At 44.2% G+C, this 22,910-nt stretch overlaps 1 protein-coding gene across 1 annotated transcript; it reads right to left on the reverse strand.

Moving 5' to 3' along the window:
* Positions 1-4,200: 4,200 nt before the first annotated feature.
* LOC308075299 (uncharacterized protein) lies at positions 4,201-16,616 on the reverse strand. The gene is made up of 12 exons (XM_080415079.1): positions 16,579-16,616; positions 15,046-15,140; positions 14,750-14,801; positions 14,023-14,133; positions 11,442-11,575; positions 10,466-10,665; positions 10,236-10,341; positions 9,447-9,808; positions 9,090-9,280; positions 8,734-8,893; positions 7,651-7,818; positions 4,201-4,648 (listed from the first exon to the last, which is right to left on the reverse strand). Exons 6-11 carry the CDS (start codon positions 10,650-10,652, stop codon positions 7,661-7,663), a joined length of 1,164 nt encoding a protein of 387 aa, XP_080271205.1. The 5' UTR covers positions 10,653-10,665; positions 11,442-11,575; positions 14,023-14,133; positions 14,750-14,801; positions 15,046-15,140; positions 16,579-16,616; the 3' UTR covers positions 4,201-4,648; positions 7,651-7,660.
* Positions 16,617-22,910: the final 6,294 nt, after the last annotated feature.

Below are 22,910 nucleotides of genomic sequence, written 5' to 3' on the forward strand. Positions count from 1 at the left end.
CTCAGTCAACCCCCTTAACTTAAGGGGGTTCCAGGGGGTCTCCAGGAAAATGTGTTAATATAACATCAAAATCATCAATAAACCCTATAGTCAAATGCATATTCATTTGGGGGTCCTTCACATGAAAACGTTTGAGAACTACTGTAATAGCACACACATATTGGATGAACATTTTATTCACATAAACAGCTTTGAGTCTCTCTCTGTCCAAAGCCTCAACTCTATTACACTAGTGGGGAGCATAATGAACACACAACATCCACAATCATTATTGTAGACTATACATAAAGGCCTACACATAATTAAATATCTCAAATAATATGAACGCATAGTATGCGCTATCACAGAGACCCCTATTTGAACATTTTCTACCTCTGGGACCGCAATCTATACTATACAATCCTAACTCTTAAGAGTGTATAAATGGAACCATATGGACCCTCATGGGTCCATTTGATTCCATTTGTACACCCTCTCTTTGAGAACCACTGCCCTATCATATTATTAAAATAACTGTAGGCCTACTGATGAACTGTACTGGGGTCCCCAGAAAAAAATTGACATAAATAAACAGATCAGATACAGTGATTAGAATCAACATCTACAATACATTACATTGTCTGAAACAGTCAATCACTAATTTGATTTCTCCTCATTTAGCATGTGGGTTGTATAATATCATGCATGTTACACTGAGCAGTTTACAAAACCCACACACCCCAGATGGAGGTAAACATGTCTTGACCAACACACCTTGACCCATGACCACAAAACATTAAACTGTCATGTTAAATAACAGTACAAAAACGGAGCTAGAGCTCTTTCCCTCAAACTGCTATATAATAAACAAAGCTAAAAATATTTTAAATAATATGAAATATAAAATCGAGGCTTTAATGTTGATCAGTGATGTTCTATGAATAATGATATGTGTCTAGCATGGACTGTTTGTTAGCTTTAAGCAGCTCTCAGCCCACATTTAAAATCATATTCAATATAAAATCGGGTCTTCCTTAGGGACTAAGGGGTATAATGATCAATGATTATGTTCCATTAGCACAATTAGAGCCCTTAAACATCTGTTTACAAGGCACCTTACCTGTCTTCTGATGCTGCTGCTGTCTGACATATGCTCTCACCAATGTTTGCAGCCAGGTCTGCTTTATTATGTCCCCCAAGATTTATTTGAAAATAGCAGATCTACAAGCTCACAATCCGTCACGATGTGACACGTTGTGAGCTTGTAGATCTGCTATTTTCAAATTGACTATGTATACAGTAGGTTTAAAAGGGCTCACACCCAGTCACTCGTTTCTCTCACAGAACCTGGCAACGCTGGCTGTGACAGGAGTCTGTGACATAGATGTAAAAATCCACGCCTGGATGTCATCAAAAGCATATAAAACATCAAATATATACGTCATTGGGTTCCAACCAGCACAAAGAGACCATCCGTGGGGGCTCCTGTGGCCCATATAGTCGCTTCTTTTGGGCTTTGTTTTCATAGACCAGGTTGCTCGATTCTCTCGCAGAGTCTGGCAACTCTTACTGCTACAGGCTGGGAGAGAGAAGTCCAAATCCAGGCCTTAACGTCATCAAAAACATATAAAACATAAAATCGAAATGTTATTGGGTCCCAACCAGCACCAAGGGACCATCATTGTTTGGTTGTGGGGGTCTATAATGAATTAAAAAGCATAGAGTGTTCCTGTCCATCTAAATGCAAACAAAGATGGCTGCCGTTGAGAAACTCAGAGAGCAGTGAAGGGGGCGGGGACACGCAAACGAGAGAGATTTTCAGGAAGGTGGGGGCCTCTGGAGACTGGAGAGTGAATGGAGGTCTATGAGGGGGGCGACTGGAGACAAGGGGGCCCCCCCGACGCCTGGAGACCGACTGGAGACATGGCTGGAGACTGTCTCCAGTCACTTGCACCTCTGTAGACTCAAGCCCTGCGGCGGGTCCCTCACAAAAACATGTAGTAATCCTGGTCACTGTACTGCCTCCCCCTGGTCAGCCGGGGCGCCTGATGGAGGGGAAGGGAACTGGTTGGAATAACGTGTTCCTTCCACGCGCTACGTCCAACCAGGGAAACTCCCCCCTGTCAGGTGACAAGAAGGTCAGTTGGCTCTCATGCATTGAAGGAGGCATGAGCTCGGCCCTGGCCTCCCTAGGCTGGTGGGGGGAGTGTAGTGCCCAGGATCACTTAGCAAATTGGCACCGGGTGAAAAAAGGGTTGCAAAATCGAGGGATAAAAATTATAGAGATAATATACTTTTTTTTATGGCTACATTACAATGACAAATATTGTACTTTTTTGGTAGTTGAAAATGACAATTTCAACACACAAATGCCTTTTTTTCACCATTAGTATTGACAGTCCATATAATTGTGTAAAAGCTTTCTTCCAGATAACATTGTGGTTAAGGGAAACCTCAGATTTTGGGACCTAAATCTGTACGGAATGTACACCTAATGATGCAAATGTTTCATGTTAATCAGGCATACACTTCCATATTTTGTGTTGAATTACACAAGATATAGCATTTCCTCCTAAACTATATAATAACACATCAGAACGTGGCATTTTTCCATAGCATCATTCGATTGGCTCGGCAGTTGATTTGAACGGTTAACGCACATATAGGTGTCAATATTGTTACCCGTTTAAACCAGCATCCTTCTTCTGTCTGACAGCGTGGGCGAACCCTGAAGTTGAAGGCTGGGCTACCGAAGATGTTCCCTATGAGCTGCCTGGTGTATTTCCTGGTTCTGTGCAGTTCCCGATGATGTTCCTTCCCCAGCATCACAGTTCTGTAGAAAAATAAATATAAAATATAGTTACTGCATTAAAAAGCTATGACATTGATTAACATCCTCATCATTTTTATATATCTGTCAAAATAACACAAAGCTTGAGATCTTATTTCCATTGAGGTTTAGGCATTTAGCAGACGCTCTTAATCGAGAGCGATTTACAGTAAGCAAGGACACAAGATAATACATCAATAATACATCAAATGCATAGAAATAGTAATCTAGTAATAACTAATACATACGTAAACCAGGAACCTATCATCAGCCTACATTGAAACTATACCCAGGTAGCCAAAATTGTTTGGCCCAATTCCGGCCCAGTTCCGGCAGGCCGGAAGAAATCACTCGGCCCGGGTCCGGTTGCCGGACTTGGGCCAGACCTGTTTGGAATGACTCCCCAGAATCGGCCCGAGTACACTGGGCCGAGTCCGGCTGCCGAAACTGAACCAGCATTGCCAGCATTGGGCCGGAATCACCCCAATAATATTGCCAGAACTGGGCCGTGCAATTTTTGCCATAACTAGCCCATATGTAAGCCAGAGCTACTCCAATATCTGCCTATGGATAAGCTTGTTCCAAGCTCTGCCATAGGCAAATATTGAAGTAAACTCAAACATCAATAAAACAAGTGACACTCAACTATAACATTTAGTATCAGTTTATTACAAATAAACTTTTCAAATGACGCCTGCCAAAACGAGGCTTTCACAGCATTGACATTCATGCTGTTACTATACAGATACTGTAACATTATTAATACTTGGTATTAATGCCTGCCAAAACACATGTCACATAACCAAACAAATGTGTAACATTTAACAAGAACCAGAAACTCAGTTCCACCCGCCCAGAAAACATGAATGAATGTGCATGAAACACTTAAAGGGTAAGACCACTTTGGTAGAGGTTTGGGTTGTGTAGTTACCTTGCCATGATGTAACTCCAAAGGTGGGCAAGAAATCAAAAATAATTGCTCCATTGATTAGAAATTGGTAATTCAAAAATATGCTCCTCATTGACTTACATTGTACGGTAAAACAGCTCTCAAAGTCACTCTTTTAGCACATAAATGAACCGAAACATATTGATTCAGACAATATAGAGCATCACCAAACCCAGTCAACTTCCTGTTGATTTTACTATTTGAAGATCTGGATCCGGATCCGCGGATCCAGTCCAGGTTTTCTACTTATTAAAAATGGCAAAATCAACAGGAAGTTGACATTTTTATAAAAAAAAGAAAACAGTACTGGGTTTGGTGATGTTCTACATTGTCTGAATCAACTTAGTTTGCGTTCGTTTACGTGCTAAAAGAGTGACTTTGAGAGCTGTTTTACCGTACAATGTAAGTCAATGAGGAGCATATTTTGAATTATCAATTTCTAATCAATGGAGCAATTATTTGTTATTTCTTACCCACCTTTGGAGTTACATCATGGCAAGGTAACTACACAACCCAAACCTCTACCAAAGTGGTCTTGCCCTTTAAAGCGAACAATTACAAAGTGAATTGTACCACAGTCGACTTTGCAAGTCCTTCAACACAGCCTCCTCGTCTGGCTTTTTCTTTCTCGTCAGTCACAGTGCAAGATCCGGGAGGGTGGGGGAGAGCGGGGAAGGTCTGGGAGCTGTACCGCATCAAACATCACTTTAAACCCCGGATTTAAGCTTAGACAAATAAAGGTCATATTGTCTCAAATGTCAAATGAAGACAGCTTCAGAAATAAAAAAAAGTTCAGTTGAGGGCTCCAATATCCTCCATGCTCCTCCTTGCTGTTGCAGCTGTTTCACCAACGAATGCCTGTGTGGCACGAAGCCCCCTCCAATAGTGTCCTGTGAAATAAGACAGGTACAACTCGTCAGTTATTTGAATTTGGTCTATACACACAGACTCACAGATTTGCTAAAAAGTTACTATATCGATTTTAAATGATTGAATCGTATCGTCATGAATAAACCAATATCGTGCCCAACTGCCCACAACTACTGTGGACTAGTGTAGACTAGGACAGACTCTGTCCAACTGGATATCCCAGCTAAAATCAGGGGAATTATCTTTTAGTGTATCAGCTTTAGACGGTCCGACAGATACATAGTCAGATTGACAGACCGCCACATAGACAGACGGGCACTTCAGACAAGCACTTTTGGAACCAGGCATGCAAACAGCCCGAGGTGAAAAAGGTGACAACATGTTGTTTTCTTTCGGGTCAGGTGTCACACAATTGCCCTATTTGAGTTCAAAAAGGTGACTGTAGCTGAAAAGTGACACTTTTGCATGTCTGTATACAGGTGGACTATAGGTGGTCTATGGGTGGTATACGGGTGGTATACAGGTGGTATACAGGTGGACTATAGGTGGTCTCTAGGTGGTATACAGGTGGTCTATGGGTGGTATACGGGTGGCATACAGGTGGTATACGGGTGGTATACAGGTGGACTATAGGTGGTCTCTAGGTGGTATACAGGTGGTCTATAGGTGGTCTACAGGTGGTCTCTAGGTGGTCTCTAGGTGGTCTCTAGGTGGTATACGGGTGGTCTATAGGTGGTATACAGGTGGTATACAGGTGGTCTACAGGTGGACTATAGGTGGTCTACGGGTGGTCTACGGGTGGTGTATGGGTGGTATACAGGTGGTCTCTAGGTGGTCTCTAGGTGGTCTATGGGTGGTATACGGGTGGTCTATGGGTGGTCTCTGGGTGGTCTCTGGGTGGTCTCTGGGTGGTCTATGGGTGGTCTATGGGTGGTCTATGGGTGGTCTACGGGTGGTCTACGGGTGGTCTACGGGTGGTCTACGGGTGGTCTCTAGGTGGTCTATGGGTGGTCTCTAGGTGGTATACAGGTGGTATACAGGTGGACTCTAGGTGGTCTCTAGGTGGACTCTAGGTGGTATACAGGTGGTCTCTAGGTGGTATACGGGTGGACTATAGGTGGTCTCTAGGTGGTATACGGGTGGACTATAGGTGGTCTCTAGGTGGTCTCGAGGTGGTCTATGGGTGGTATACGGGTGGTCTATAGGTGGTATACAGGTGGACTATAGGTGGTCTATAGGTGGTATACAGGTGGTCTATAGGTGGTATACAGGTGGTCTCTAGGTGGTATACAGGTGGTCTCTAGGTGGTATACAGGTGGTATACAGGTGGTCTCTAGGTGGTCTATGGGTGGTATACGGGTGGTCTATGGGTGGTATACAGGTGGTCTCTAGGTGGTATACAGGTGGACTCTAGGTGGACTCTAGGTGGACTCTAGGTGGTCTCTAGGTGGTCTACAGGTGGTCTCTAGGTGGTATACGGGTGGTATACGGGTGGTCTATAGGTGGTCTCTAGGTGGTCTCTAGGTGGTCTCTAGGTGGTCTCTAGGTGGTCTATGGGTGGTATACAGGTGGTCTACAGGTGGACTATAGGTGGTCTCTAGGTGGTATACAGGTGGTCTCTAGGTGGTATACGGGTGGACTATAGGTGGTCTCTAGGTGGTCTATGGGTGGTATACGGGTGGTCTATAGGTGGTATACAGGTGGACTATAGGTGGTATACGGGTGGACTATAGGTGGTATACGGGTGGACTATAGGTGGTCTCGAGGTGGTCTATAGGTGGTATACAGGTGGTCTATAGGTGGTATACAGGTGGTATACAGGTGGTCTCTAGGTGGTATACAGGTGGTCTCTAGGTGGTATACAGGTGGTATACAGGTGGTATACAGGTGGTCTCTAGGTGGTCTATGGGTGGTATACGGGTGGTCTATGGGTGGTATACAGGTGGTCTCTAGGTGGTCTATGGGTGGTCTCTAGGTGGTATACAGGTGGTATACAGGTGGACTCTAGGTGGACTCTAGGTGGTCTCTAGGTGGTATACGGGTGGTATACGGGTGGTATACAGGTGGTCTATAGGTGGACTATAGGTGGTCTCTAGGTGGTCTCTAGGTGGTCTCTAGGTGGTCTATGGGTGGTATACAGGTGGTCTACAGGTGGACTATAGGTGGTCTCTAGGTGGTATACAGGTGGTCTCTAGGTGGTATACGGGTGGACTATAGGTGGTCTCTAGGTGGTATACGGGTGGACTATAGGTGGTATACAGGTGGACTATAGGTGGTATACGGGTGGACTATAGGTGGTATACGGGTGGACTATAGGTGGTCTCTAGGTGGTCTCGAGGTGGTCTATAGGTGGTATACAGGTGGTATACAGGTGGTCTATAGGTGGTATACAGGTGGTATACAGGTGGTCTCTAGGTGGTCTATGGGTGGTATACGGGTGGTCTATGGGTGGTATACGGGTGGTCTATGGGTGGTATACAGGTGGTCTCTAGGTGGTCTATGGGTGGTATACGGGTGGTCTATGGGTGGTATACGGGTGGTCTATGGGTGGTATACAGGTGGTCTCTAGGTGGTCTATGGGTGGTCTCTAGGTGGTATACAGGTGGTATACGGGTGGTATACAGGTGGTCTATAGGTGGACTCTAGGTGGACTCTAGGTGGACTCTAGGTGGTCTCTAGGTGGTCTACAGGTGGTCTCTAGGTGGTATACGGGTGGTATACGGGTGGTCTATAGGTGGTATACAGGTGGTCTATAGGTGGTCTATGGGTGGTATACGGGTGGTATATAGGTGGTATACAGGTGGACTATAGGTGGTATACGGGTGGTATACAGGTGGTCTATAGGTGGTCTATGGGTGGTATACAGGTGGTATACACAGGCATGCAAACAGCCCGAGGTGAAAAAGGTGACAACATGTTGTTTTCTTTCGGGTCAGGTGTCACACAATTGCCCTATTTGAGTTCAAAAAGGTGACTGTAGCTGAAAAGTGACACTTTTGCATGTCTGTGGAACACGACTTACTTAATTAGCGTCACTCGGCTTGTCTCTCGGCTTGTCTCTCGGCTTGTCTCTCGGCCCGGCGACTCCTTCCACCGTTTCGGTCTGGTGCAAGCTGCAGCCACCTTTTGACATACATCTCGATTTGGCCATCAGGTGCATTTGCGGTGCTTGTATTGCGGCGCACAGCTCCTTAAAGAACACACACACAAAAGAACAGGCAGGTTATGGCAATTCTCAAGAAAATCCTAATCTTATCGCTGCGAGCGTTTGTGTGCAGCCAGGGATGAAGTCAATTTGTGACCGGCGCAGATCAAAACATCTGACGCTTCCATGATGCACTGCATCAGATACGTTTCCTGTTGGCACCGTAACTCCCATGCTGGATGAGTGAGAACTTTCTCAAACTAAATGAGAATAAGACAGAGGTTCTCATAATCGGTTCTAGAGAGCAGAGAGAATCAATAATAAGTAGACTCGGTAACCTGGCTGAAGAAAGTAACACCTCAGTCAAGAACCTTGGGGTGATAATTGATTCTGAATTGAATATTAATACACACATTAATCATGTCACCAAGATTGCCTTCTTCCACCTTAAAAATATTGCGCAAATGAGACTATCTGTCGCTGAAAGATGCAAAAACACTGATCCACGCATTTGTCTTCTCTTTTTAACTACAACTAAGATGAGAGAACACATTACTCCAGTCTTAGCTTCACTACACTGGCTCCGAGTTGTTTTTAGGATTGATTTTAAAATTATTTTACTTGTTTATAAAGCTGTCAATGGTCTAGCACCTTCGTATCTCTATGACTGTGTCTAGATTTGTTCCAAACCGCACCCTCAGGTCTTCTAGTACTGACCTGCTCAATGTGCCTACAATGACATAAAAAATATGGTGAAGCAGCATTCTGCTTCTACGTACCGACGGCTTGGAATAAACTGTTTTCATGTTTTTCTGCTCTGTAAAGCACTTTGCGCTGCATTTTCATGTCATGAAAGGTGCTATACAAATAGTTTATTATTATTATATTATTAAGAAAGCAAATGCTTTAGAAAATTAATAAACTACTTTAATTACTATATTATATACTAAAACAACTTACTCAGGACAACATCCTTGATGGCAAGTGGCTCAAAGCCACTCTTCCCATTGATCCCTCTCCAGTTCATAGTCTTGGCCAGGTCATTGGTCAATAGTTTTGCCAGTATTCTCCACACGGTTTCCTTTACGGTCAAACCGCCAGCCAGCCCCAAAAACGTGATCTGAAAGACAAAATTGTTCATCGCAAATGTCACTATTGCAAATGTCGAACCGGGAACCTTTCGGGAACCCTCCATGTTCTGATGACGGCAACTCTACCCCTAAGGGAGGTCAATACTTTTTACAGGCATCCATATGACATCTTTAGTGAAATAGTAAAAAAAAAAAGAAGTGACATTGTGCGACAATTTCGCCTACCAGTCTTTCTTTGTTTTCCTGTGTAGCAATGCTCTCCTCAAGGTTCTTCAGATCATCCAGTGATTTCAAAGGAATGCCAAAAACCTCTGGCACCTCGGTTGGCTGATTAGAAGACCGTTGTAAATGTAGCAAAATCATTTGCTGGTTTTGCTTTATAATCTCAAGGGACGTTAAAACCTCACGTAGAACTGCTGTAAAATACAACACGACACACTTATCAAGTTAATATCTGAGATGTGGAAACACAGTGACATCACTACAATAAAAAAGCCTACAAAGCACTAAACACAAAGTTAAGGCTGGAGGTATTTGGTCACAGACAGAAATAATGGTCATAATTGCTTGTCAGACACTTACGATCACACACAGGCGGGGTAGCGGTTGGCATGGCAGAGTTAGGACGGCTAGGCGTAGTCATCCCCAGGTTAGGACGGCGAGGAGTTGTCATCCCCGGGTTAGGACGGCTAGGCACAGTCATCCCCGGGTTAGGTCTGCGGAAACCTGGAGAAATGTCAGACTGATGGAAGGGTCTGGTCACGGTGGCAGCCGGAGTAGACACACGGGTGGTGGCCAGAGCAGGGATGGCTTGTCTGATGGCGACTGGAGCAGCAATGACTGGTGCAGGTGCCAAAGGAGATTGACCTCTGGTAGCTCTCCCTCTGGGTTGCTCATGACTGCTGGGTTGCTCTTCTTCACTACTCGAGTCAAGGATTCTAGGTCTATTAACAAAAATAGTGTTTTCATTACTAGCTATACAAGCAAGCAGTACTAAGACAAGTCTCTACTTCAGAAATGTTTTATCCAATACACAGAAGTGCACAAATTCTAAGTTAAGTTATCCGTTATTTATCCCCACAGGGAAAATCATCCTCTGCATTTGACCCATCCTCTACTTAACCTCACGTAGCCTGGCTTACTCATCTGCAAAGAGAAAAGCCTGGTCACGACCTAAGGCAGAGAGTGGCTAGAGAGGTGGGGCTTCCGCCGTGTGAATTTCTCCAGAAGTTGTCTTTTTTCAAAGTGCGGTGTTCCTGCAAATGTATTCCCTGCTGAAAAAAAGATCTGTTCTACTTCTCCCACTCATTCGGTTGTGCTTGCAATAAACAATATCCAAACAAAACATGGATTCTGACAAAGTTAGATTACCTTCGCTTCCTTTTTTTATGGGCTGGGCGATCGTCGTGCTCATCGTCAGTGAGATCCGAAGTAAGAAGGGCCCTTGGGAGCAGCAGCCGTGCCTCGTTATATGTATCTGAAAATAAAAGTTAACATTTAATTTACTAAACGCTGAAATCAATACTTTTCTCTGTTTATGGTTACCCATAAATTGAATGTGATTTGTGGTTGCCAACCATGAAATTATAATTAAAGCATACCTTTTGACGCCCTGATCCTGACCCTGTAAGCTGTCCAAGATTCCTCTGGAGGGTCTTCTCTCACTATGGCCCGGTCGCATCTGTCCCTGGAATCGTAGGGAGGCCAAAAGCTTTTTCCATCTTGCACCCATGAGGCTGGCACAACCTCCGTCCCTCCCTCGTCCAGGAATTCCACAATGTACCACATTGTGGAATATTATCTTCAAATTGAAAGGGATAAAAAATACAGAAATTTAACGTTTACAGAAAACACATTTTGACAGTATTATTGTATATACTGGGAACTAGGGCTATATCGACAACCATATTGTATCAGCCCATGCTGGGGGGTGTCACGATTTAGATTCTCAATCGAAATTCGTTCGAAAGGAGCATTCGATTTCGAACGTTGTACTTAAAAACAGGATCGCGATTCTCCCAGACCAGTGTTATTTCTGCCTTTCCACCCCACTTACATGAAGCCGAAATCCAAACAAACACTTCTATATATATATTCCAAACAAACACGAATAGATATACAGTAAATAATCGATAATCGAGAATCGCAGTGACCTTAAAATGTAAAGTCAAATTGAATTTGGAGAATCGTGACACCCCTAGCCGATGTCAGTCATTTTAGCATTGGTGCTGCATTGTTAATATCGGTTATCGGTATCAGCCAAAATTTCCACAGCCCTGACATTGACATTTTCTGGGAAACTAAAGGTCAGATCATGATACCTATAAAGGACTATATATTTTCTTCACCCTGAATGCAACGCAGACACCCTTGAGTCTCTACGAGAATATAGAGCCATTTAACACTTATTGTAACACATATAAAATCCTAAAAATCGCCTACTGCAGTTTTAAGGCTTTAACATTTAAGCAGAAGGCTGAAACATCCGTTTTATACTGCTGGTGTCGGATTAAACCTTTTGAAACATTATCTATGTGTCCTGCCATTTCACCTGACTCTTCATGACAGGTAACTCACAGTTACTTGTCTTCTTGTTAACCTCCCGCTGCTTGGCGTGGGCGTTCAAGCTGAGATATGGGACACTCGCTCCACTCAGTTCTGTAGCGTGGCTTTCGGCTTGGAACACTTCAAGCTTGGTCCAGGTTCTGATTCTGCAGTTCAAAGGATATGCACGACTCCCATTTTCAGTGATGATAATAAGGTCTGATATCTTGTTATGGAAAATCCATCAGAGTCCAGGTCTAAATGTTCACTGTGGGCTTGTAACTAGTAACTAGCATTGTCCACCTAGCAATATCCAGGAAAAAGGTTAGGTGCCTCTTCGCTTTCTAACAGCTCCACACGTGTTACATATAATCCAGTGTATTCATCGTCCAGGCATCTGCATTAGTTCATGGCAGCTGTACCATGTTGGCTCAGTGTCTCTGTGAATTAGTCTCACCAGCTGTAGTCATTGGCAGCCAGACTATGCTAGCACTTGACAGAAATATATTTACAAATTTTTCAGATTTCATATGGCCCAAAAGGATTGAGGACGTGCTCAAATTAATATGTTATGACAAATGGAGAAATGGCATGCCCACAAATTTGTTTCTGAATGGAAGGAGTACATACTTTGTCACAGTCTCATCCATCCTAATGCATTTTAGTTCCTGAGACAGGTCTGCAAGAAGGAACACTCCCAGTTGGCATGAATTTATCGGGTAGTCAAAGAAGCTTGAACAATGGGTAAACTCATTATACACCAAATATGGATCCTCATCAACCACAAAGATATTCCGGACGATGCCAACTGTACCGTTAGAACATATGCAGTTATCACCCGTGAATACCTTGACACAAAATTGTGGAAGACGAATCTCTTTGTACTGCATGGCTGCACATGTGATGTGCGATGGCAGCGGACCCTCACTGTGTGGCTTTCTGAATTTGCTTTCATTTTTATCTGAATAACAAACTGCATTGTCAGACTCTGACATTCGCCTCACAACTTGCGCAACTGGGAACTGGGGGCTGCGGACCATTTTCTTTATTTGACCAAGATAATTCTCAAAGGGAAACCCGGATATGTTGTCCAAACATTCTCCATGCTCTTTTACATCATCGCTGAGATGTGTAAGGCCGTGCACATTGTACACAAGATTTTCCCTGCCATAAAGCTGTCCAAAGTGTTCTGCAAAAGACACAAGCAAAGTTTGAGCAAAATCACTGAAGAGCACACACAGCTTTGGACATGCCAATAGTGATATGGCAACATATAACAACATGAAATTGTTGTAGACTGGTGTGCTAACGACATCAAGTAGTGCAACTGGCCCAGTATACAATAGAAATTGTCTGTATTCAGTTGCCTTCCATCTATGTCTCTCTTCAACAGATCTGGGCTTTCGAGCAAATTCATTGGGCATGTGACATTTGAAAGACAAAAGTCTTTCTGACAACAGATTTACTTTCACGGATGGCAAGCGGTAACTAAGACGGCCCTTGCTGCCTGCCCACAGCTCTAAGAGCTTTCTTGTGACTCCGAGGCAGACAAGATGCATATAATCATGGGGAAACATAGAAACCATTCCGATGCCAGTCTCTGTAAGTGGGGAGATGCCTCTGTGATGTTCCTCATCCAATTGAAGTCTGAAACTTTCATCTGTTCTAGCAGAGCTTTTGGTGTCTGGAAAAGTCATTCTGCCATCTGCATGAAGCCCATGTATTGTGCACTTGTCACAGCCTGCATATCCAGTATGAGATTTTATAGCTTTTATATATGCTCGTGCAGGAGCATCACACATTACTGATGCAATTTTTATGAACAGTGTTTTTCCTTTAAATGTAAAGCCGGCTGCTACGATTTGTATCTCTGTCACTAGATCTCTCAAGTATTCTCTCAGAGGATGTGGTTTTGATCTTCCACTAAACAAGCCAATCAAGCAAGGTTTTTTTACACCAAATCCCTGCACTAACCCCAAAATTGGCCATAACTGGATACTTGAACTCTTAAAAAGAGGGAGCCCATCAAAATTTAGTTGTAGTTTGATTGTGTGCCGATCTGGAATTTTCGACCAAGTCTTGTTCAAGAAACATGACAGAGCATTTACAATCCCAAAGTAAAAGTAGGTACCACCCGCAACTTGTTTGATCACATAATTCCTGCTGGTACGGAGGAGTGTTTTAGCATCCTTAGGAAGGGATGGGTGGTGATGCCTCAACACTGACAACAAGGCAGTCAATGCAACCAGAGTGATACTATATTCCACGGCCCAGTTCATCAAGCTAGTAGCTAGAGTCGGCTGTTGAATTTCATCATCATCATCGCTCTCAACCCCATTTTCAAAGTCCCCCACTGTCTCAGGATAAACCTCTGCTGTGCATTCAGTGTCCATAAAATCCACTTCCTCTGAATCCTGACCACTGTGATCCCCATTTTCAACTTGATCACCACACTCAGCACCTTGTTCAACTAAATTAGGAAGTTGATGACCACTTTCCACAGGATCAGCACATTCAGCCGGTTCATCTATAGAGGTGTGAATATTTGCAGAATGTGGTTGTAGACGTGAATTGACTGCAGATCTCGCCTTTTTTCTCCGATTTGATGACTTACTGTACTCCGAGTAACGCTCAGTCATTATGGCCGACAGGTACAGAACAGACCCCGAATTTAAGACCCCGAAAATCTGCAGAAGTCCCTCAGATCACCACTCCCGGGAAAACACTGTAAACATGGAAAAATGGACTGACATACGTTGCAATGAAAACATTCAAATACACCACAAGTAGGTAACAATGGCTTTTTTTTAGGCATTCAAACTGGCCAGTGTGATCACCATTTCCATGCTTCGAAAACACCCCCTCATACAGACCAGTTTAAAATCTTTGTGAAACCAGTCCCACTGGGGTGAATTGTAGACTAGCACAAGATGGCTGCGACATGTACAGTCGGGGTCCACCTGCTGTACCGACAGCCTGCGGTGCCGACGGTTCACAATGCCGATGGGGTCCGCTTAGAGAGCCTGTGATGCAGGGTTAGGATCCACTCAAGACCGCTGCCTGTGAAGTTAGGTTTAGGCTGAGGGTAGGGGTTAGAGGTGAGGCTCTGCCACCTGGGAGGTTAGGTTTAGGATGAAGGGTTAGTCTGCCCAAGGTAGCGAGCCATCGGCACTGCAGACTGTCGGCACCGCGGCCCATTGGCACACAGATGCTGCCCCATGCAGTCACCGCTAGTATGAACAGTGCAAATCAGATAAAATCCATAGACCCTTCTCACTTCACTGCAAGAAAAATCTAAACCTAGGATCAAAGGGTACATTGAAATCTAAATGTGTACATACATACCAGCCAAAATGGGCCCAGGATCAGGTGCAGTCCCCACCAGAAGTGGACCTGGAAAGAGGGAGAGATTAGAACAAGCTAGGTTAACATTGATTAAACAGACAGAAAACCAAATTAACATGATTTTGCAAATGTATTTTAGTGAATTAATGAACTGTTGCATATCATTGGGTAAAGTAAATTTTGCCATGTTGGCTCGCATTTGAAAATGTCGCCTATGGGATTTAACATGGCCTTTTTGCTTAAATGCATAAAATAAGGTCTGTGGTTAATAAAAGAGCATGAACTTGCGAACCTGGATTCAGCAGGTTAACAAGGTTTTCCACAGTCACTTGGTAGGGTGGCGCTGTAAGCGGGCAAGGTTTTCCACAGTCACTTGGTAGGGTGGCGCTGGAAGCAGGCAAATTAAATTAGTGTTAGTGATATCACAAAATCACAGAAGTCAAACCTCATTTAGAGGCATTTTTTCCTTACTGCCAGCTGGAGTGGTTTTATCTGAGGACCATGTGCTTCACATGACGTCTCTATAACACGCCCCCCAAATACCTAGCAAGCATCTACAAGCTCACAACACTCACTAGCACACTGTAGATCTGCCATTAATAAAATAGAATTGATTCTATGACATTCAAAGTATACCATCTGTAAACATCTGAAGTCATCATTGTGAAGTCACCATATTATGGTGACTTCACAATGAACACATCAGCAATCAGCCTGGCTGCTGCAACCTGCTACCTCCAGCATTATATGCAATTTAGAAACAGGTGGTACACAGGACACTTCCAAACTAATCACTTCCAAACAAAATCACATGCACAGCATTTCATAGAAAGTAGCTCATTTTTTTCTTTTTCTTTTAATCGAAACACTTTGCAGATAGAAAGAGGACCATTTAAGCTTTCATACAGCTACAATGTTGTTTAATACAATAAGATAGGACTTTTCTGTTTGGATGTATGGGCTGTCAATGGTTGGTGTTGCAACTCTGTTCAACATTCAATCGTTTGTCACTACCAAAAGCAGGAGTTAAATTTAAGTCCTACACACTTCATGACAAATAGTAACCTCACAAAGCACTGTAAATCTGCTATTAAAAGAAAACAAAAAACGCAAGAAATAGCCATCTACAAGCTCACACTCTGATAGTTTGACATTGTAGGCTATAACACCAAATTATGCCATTAGGTTTAAACCATAAACACTGAGTGTATTAATATAAAGAGGAGAAACACTTACATATATGGGTCTAAAAGAGCCGATTTGCGAGCTCGTCAAACAACGTGGTTTGTGTTGGTGAAAAGCCTTGTGTCTATTCAACTTTTAATGCGTCCTATCCGGTCTAAAGCCCGCGTAATCAAGAACTGTATCCGGCCCCATTTTCACATACACATACACGCACGAACACATTCTATTTCCGTTTCCGATACTAGACAGGAAATAACCAAATAGGCCCCGTTTACAATACTTTGTACAGCGAACTAAACTATTAAACAAACAAAACTATCACAACACACAAGTTACGAGCCAACTCACGTCTACACCACTAAACCAATGTAATACACAAGTTCTCATTCACAACACGCACCGTGCCGTGCTACAGACAGAAATTCTGTGATTCGAGCTACCTATGCGACCAGCTATGCTAGCCAATGCTAGCGTTAGCATCATCCACGCAGCTGTAAATTTCAAACAAGTGAACCTTAAAATACTTTGCAAAAACTTCAGTAAATACTGGGGCATGCATATAAGATATCCGACGCTGCGGCCACAGTTCAGTTTAATTCTTAGAAGTTGTGTGAGTGATATGAATTATAGTCATTATTACCGTGCGAATGTCCGTCCGTCTTCTTAGCAGCAACCAACCAACACAGAATGCGCGCTCTGGGCTGACACGCTCTGACGTCATGACGCATGGATACGATACAAATCCCGCCTGTGTGTGTGTGTGTGTGTGTGATAATGATGATTATCACAATCATACTCATAACAATAATGATTATAATAACGATAAAAGTAGTATGAACAATATATAATAATATGAATAAATGATAAACAATAATGATGTTGATTATAATAAATTGAGAGTATGTTTGAAAAATATATTTTATTTTGCACATCAAAAATATAAATAGTTTACTAATATACAGTTTATTTTTATGTTGTCCCATTTTAAAATAAATATCACATATTGAAGGAAATATCAATTAGTTAATACAGAGAATGGAAATCAAGTCTATTTAAATCTATTATTTTTATGTGCCAATCTGCCAGAAGTTGACCAAAATCGGGCCGATTGCACACATCCAAAACTGGGCCAAATCTGGCAAACAGATCTGGCCCAGATCTGGTTCACTTATGGCAAACCGAAGCCGACAGTCAGCCAGAACTGCCATAACTCAGCCGGAATCGGGCCGAGTCGGCTGGCTACCTGGGTACACACTATAGGATGCCAGGTCAACAATGACCTGGCATCTATCTACATAACATGCTATCTAAGTTACATTTTAGCCGTTGCATAATCTTGCAAGGTCATCAAGGCTAGGGCAAGTGCTACGGGCTGAGGTGGAATCTGAAGAGGTGAGTCTTCAGATTACGACTGAAGATTGGGAGTGAGTCTGCAGTTCTAATTGCAATGGGGAGTTCATTCCATAGTTTGGGAGCCAGGAGGGAGAAGAGTCTGGGACGGGCGGAGCGTTGGCCCGGATGTTTTAGCGAAGGTTCTTACAGCTTCCCTGTGTTAGTTGATCTGAGAGAGCGGGAGGGCTTGTAGGAGGCTTTGAAGATACGGGGGTGCCATACCTTTGGTTGCTTTGTAGACCAACGTCAGTGTTTTGTACTCTGTGCGGGCAGTAACTGGGAGCCAATGGAGGGAGCAGAGAAGGGGTGACATCAGAGGTCGCGTTAGTCCGATAATTGCCGGTTTTGACCGTTTTTTTATGACAAAGACCGGAAAAAATAAATCTCTTCGGACATCCTGACCGGTTGATAATGACACGGCAGTTCATTAATTATCACTGCAAATTAGGCACATTTCAAATCCTCTGCTTTGCTCTCTCTCTCTCTCTCTCTCTTTCAACAGCGTGCGTGTGTTTCTGGGAGAGAGAGAGAGAGGTAGAAAGAAAGAGTTTGTCACACGCTGTTAATTTACACCTATTTCCTGTTAATAATAATCAGTGTAAAATGTGCTGCATTGGGCGGTAAATGGGAGAAGGTACAACAGGAAAAAGAGAGTTGTTGCTGCTGCTGCGTAGTTGTTGCTGCTGCTGCGTAGAGACTGCGGTCTCGGCAGTCAGACAGCGACCGCGGTCCGGTAACATTATATAAAGTTGTGTATTTAACAGTCAGTCACACACAAGTTGTATCATTACGAGTTAGAATATGTCACAGATACTAGGCTACTACAAGGGCACTTGTGAGTAAAGTTGGCAAGTTGCCCTACAGTTTAACAACAGTGCAGGTTGAAGATGAAATATCCAACACTGTAAATACTCTCCACAACAGCTATAGGCTACTGCAACTATGGCATCGAGGTGAAACACGACGTTAATCATAATAGTGGACCTATTTTTAACTCTATGAGGTGGACACGTTAAAAGTAAACGTTACCACTTTGAACTGAATAGCTCTATGAGGAGACCACAAGATTCTCACAACTCATCAACTTTCCCACGTCGGTCCTAATTAGACGCACGGACAGCATCCACTGTCTAACTATAAAGTAGCGCTAGCTATAACCTCCTGTGAGTGAGTAGTGGTCTATAATTTATTGCCCTAACAGGTCAGCTGAGCCACGTTATGAAGGATTAATCTGAAATGCCCAATTTTGTGCGGTGCCCTTTGATTAGAAAATGCATTCAAACGCAATTGATTATTGAGAAACCATTACGCATGCAGCATGCGCAAATGGTAATGTAGTTAATTAATGTGTTTGTGTAAGATGACCCTGCTATATAAAATGTGTATATTATGATGGTTCATGTTCAAATAGCTCAATCCAAAATATAATGCTGTAGGCCTAAGTGTTAGGCTGTATTTACACACCTGCTTGTCATTAATGCATACAAATTATTATGACCGTTATTTTTGTCAGATGTCCGATAAATTTGAATCCTTCCGGACATTGGGACCGGCAGATTAAAATCCTAGCGCGACCCCTGGGTGACATGTGAACATTTTGGCTGATTGAAGACCAAGCGTGCTGCTGCATTCTGGATCATTTGGAGAGGCTTAAGTGCACATGCCGGGAGGCCTGTAAGGATATGACTGATTCCTGGATAAGGAGCTGGGCTGAGGAAGGGTCTAATAATCCTTCGAATGTTATAGTGTGAACCTACAGGAACGAGTGACGGGGTCTTTTGACGTGTGTTAATGGTGGTATAGCAGAGGAATATTGCAGAATAATCTAAAACGTGTAACCTTGTGCCCAGTGATGTTTTAGGTTAAATGTGATGAGTGAGACCATTTTTATAAATGGAAATTACATATTTATGTCTTATTTTTCACAAATGTCAACATGGTCTTCCATCAGTGACATGGCAATTATCTCTGCACAATACACGCACTCCACAAATGGTTCCTTCCTGGTTCTGGTGATGTTCCTTGCCCCACGTCACAGTTCTGTGAGACATATAAATATCAAATATAATCAATTCATTAAAAATCTAGGATATTGATTAACCAATTAAAATAACTAAACCATAAAGTTTGAATTATTGATGGGTTGATTAAATCAACGTAATTGTAAAAAAAAGTAATAGAAATACAACCCAAGCGTAACAAATAGATTCCAGGAGTGCAAAGCAGGCCAAGCACATAGCCAAAGGTCAAGTTTACCAAGTATTGAGGGTTCAAGTAATTAAATGTCTGGAAATATACGTGAATCCAAAATATGAATAGATTATGTATAAACAAAAAAACACTGATGATAGTGCTGTCAAACAAGTCTATGAAACCATCGATGAAATCTATGAAAAAGTTTAATTTGCAACACATTTATACAATAGTGGGGGTCCCTGCTTCATCTCTTTCTCAGCTAAGGGGTTCTTGACCTGAAGACCCCTGGCATATGCCAATCTTATGGGGGTGTCTACAGTGGTGTTAAGTAACTAAGTACATTTACTCAAGTACTATACTTAAGAATACAATTTTGAGGTATTTTTTACTTCACTGGAGTATTTCCAATACTTTTACTTCTACTCCACAAACCCAGAGCGAGGGCATTAACGTGCTACTCTACGGGCGCTTTCGTTTAAATAGTTTCAGTTATTATAACTCTCCCGAGTTCCATTACTTCAACCTTTTATTTATTTATTTCCTATCCTCTCCATTTTCTCGCCACGAGGCGCGTAGCTACACGCTAAGCTAACTGCTAGGCTAGGTCGCTAACCTAGCCTTTTGTGTTTGCCTCGTGTAGGCGCCTCGCCCGTGTGCGATACGAGGATGCGACGTCCTCGTTGCTGCGGACGATGACCACCGCCTCTGCATCTCGTGCTTGGGGCCCAACCATGCCTGGCTCGCTCACTACCGACGCGAGGGCGAAGACGGAAGGCCTGGCGCAGCCCATGGAGCCAGCGAAGCTGTCCATCGGGGTCACCATACCGGGGTTCTAAGGCCTGACTCCCCTCCCCCCCCTCGAGAGATCGAGTCCAAGTTGCTTCCGGAGGCCAGCGGCTTCAAGATCGCCATCCAGTTCTCCTGGAAGGAAAGGAAGGAGCCGGACAAACTAGGGTTTGTTATCGACATCCTGACTGGGGCCGAGATGGGGGTTGCGGGCCTCCCGCCCATGGACAGAGAACTCGCCGCTGCCATCGAGAGGGCCAAAGTCGGGTCGGTGTCAGGAGTGGGCCACAGGAGTGGGCCCGTTATCACCGACCACGGTAAGAGGTCCAAAACCGCGACGCACGCCACGCTCTACAAGGCCTCGGCAACGGCTGCCAAGATCCTGAACATGGGGTCGCTGTTCCAGGGCTCAGCCGCAGTCAAGCTTAAGGAGCTGATGACTCGGCCCCTGGTGGAAACTAAATCAGTGGCGCAGATGCACTCCGACTCCGTCGCCGATGCCGTGGAGCTCACGAGGCTGGTCCAGCTCGCAATTCTCTGCTCCTGTAACGCCCTGATGTGGACGGGCCGGGCCATGGCTCTCACCGCAGACATGGAGAGACTCCAGTGGCTCGACCTCGCCTCCGGATGCAAGGCCATATTGACCACGGGTCTCAGGGGCCTTCCACTCACGGCGGACAACTTGTTCGACACCGCAGCCGACCTGATCACCAAGACCAAGGCAGCGGAGAAACAGCTCGAGGAGACAGCCACAGGCCTCCTCCCCCCCCCACCGCCCCCACTGTGGCCAGGCCGCGTCAGCAGGGGGCTACGGGCGACAAGCGCACCTCTGGACGCAAACGTGGCCGGGAATCCTTCAAAGGTCCTTCAAAGAGCCCATCAAATCAAATGCATAGTCTGAAGAGAAGAGAATATTATATTGAAACACACACATTATAAAAGTATAGCAGTATTTCCAAATATGCAAATTGTTGATAATTCCAAATAGTTATTGAACACACACCGTAAGATGGTTTGTCTTTGATGGGATGCACAACATGTTGCCCTTTACGGAACCTAGGGTAGGACACTGCGTAGCGTGGTTCTCCAGCACTAGTAGTGGCCACTGTTCTGTTCCCATTGTGGTTGTAATGCATAGCTGCTAAAAGGAGCCTATGGAAAGGAGAAACATTTTATGAGAATTAATTTTATGATAATTAATGTCAGAGATGAGGATGAAAACTGAAACGCTCGCACACTGTGGGCTCCAGTTGTAAGAACAGTGCTGCTGTGACGTTTCGAGAGCCCGAAACATCACAGCAGCACTCGGGTGTAATAAAATAAATCCTACAACTGGAGCCTGTAGTGTGCAAGCGTTCTCTTTCAGTTTTCATGTTACATTTTTTACCAGGTTGCCAAACCTGGTCTAACAAGAGGCAGACCTACTACTCATCATTCGACACCTTACAGATCATTCGACACCTTACAGATTTGCATTCGACAGATTCATTTGCATTCGACAGATTTGCGTCATTGGCTGTCCTTTAAGCCAATGGGGATATTTCCCCATTTTCCCATACTCTGCACGGGGCGGCCTCGTCCTCCCAAGCTATGGGACTAGACACGCCTCTCGCCTCTATGCCTACTCTGCACGGGGCGGCCTCGTCCTCCCAAGCTATGGGACTAGACATGCCTCTCGCCTCTACGCCTAGTACTACACACGCCTGCTGTCGGATGCGCGCTTATACAGTACTTGAGTAAATGTACTTAGTTACTTTACACCTCTGTGTGTGTTGTAGTGCGCGCGGGGGGGGGGCTGTGGACAAATAGATATTAATCTAACGGCGTTCTTCTATTTCGCCGACTGTGTTGTTGACGGACAATGGATGCACGCTTATACAGTACTTGAGTAAATGTACTTAGTTACTTTACACCTCCTCTGTGTTGTATGCACACAGACAGAACATTTATTTTTCGCCGACTTCACATCGCCCGTCCCCGCAGGGAAGGGGGTTCCCTGCCACAAAATAGATATGGGGGGGGGGGCCTGTTGACAAATACATATTAATCTGGGGGTCCATGAACATGTTTGAGCACGCGATCGGCGTTTTCCTTTCGCCTCCGAGGCACCTAACCCAGTAGAGACGCGCAAGGAGGTGGGGAGGGAGCCTGGCTGTGTTGTTGACGGACAACAGAAGCACGCTTTTATGCGAAACAACAAAAACACAACCTGGCGCAACAGTTGCGTGCATTAGCGCAAGATGAGGACAAAGGAAACGTATGAAAAGGCTACTACAGCAGGCTACAGTCAAGTTGGACTGAATGACTGAAACGGCTATGCCGTCGGTTTCAATCACCGTCACACAGAGTACTCACACGCGCATACTGAAATACTCTGAAAACAGCCGATCTACAAGCTCACAATCATTGTACAGTACTGGAGTAAATGTACTTAGTTACTTTACACCTCTTAACAGACGAGCATACGTGTTCAGGCTCCGAAAATCTGTACGAGCCACAACTCTGCGACCGTTTCACTATCTCTCGCCCCTAAACACGGTCGCCCCTGATCGCAACGGTCTGGGGTGAGCGATCAGCGCCGTTCTACCTCGCCCCTAA

The sequence above is a fragment of the Gymnoscopelus braueri genome (genome assembly GCF_963280865.1).
Source record: "Gymnoscopelus braueri genome assembly, chromosome: 19".
In the NCBI taxonomy this organism is placed as follows: domain Eukaryota; kingdom Metazoa; phylum Chordata; class Actinopteri; order Myctophiformes; family Myctophidae; genus Gymnoscopelus; species Gymnoscopelus braueri.

Bases quoted from the DNA above. Each gene is read 5' to 3' on its own strand.
- LOC308075299 (XM_080415079.1), bottom strand. From the start codon at position 10,652: ATGTGGTACATTGTGGAATTCCTGGACGAGGGAGGGACGGAGGTTGTG. The intron at 9,809-10,235 runs GTAATCTAACTT...TTTTGTTAATAG, and splicing joins CATAAAAAAAGGAAGCGAAG to ACCTAGAATCCTTGACTCGA. The intron at 8,894-9,089 runs GTAGGCGAAATT...TTTGTCTTTCAG, and splicing joins AGGAAAACAAAGAAAGACTG to ATCACGTTTTTGGGGCTGGC.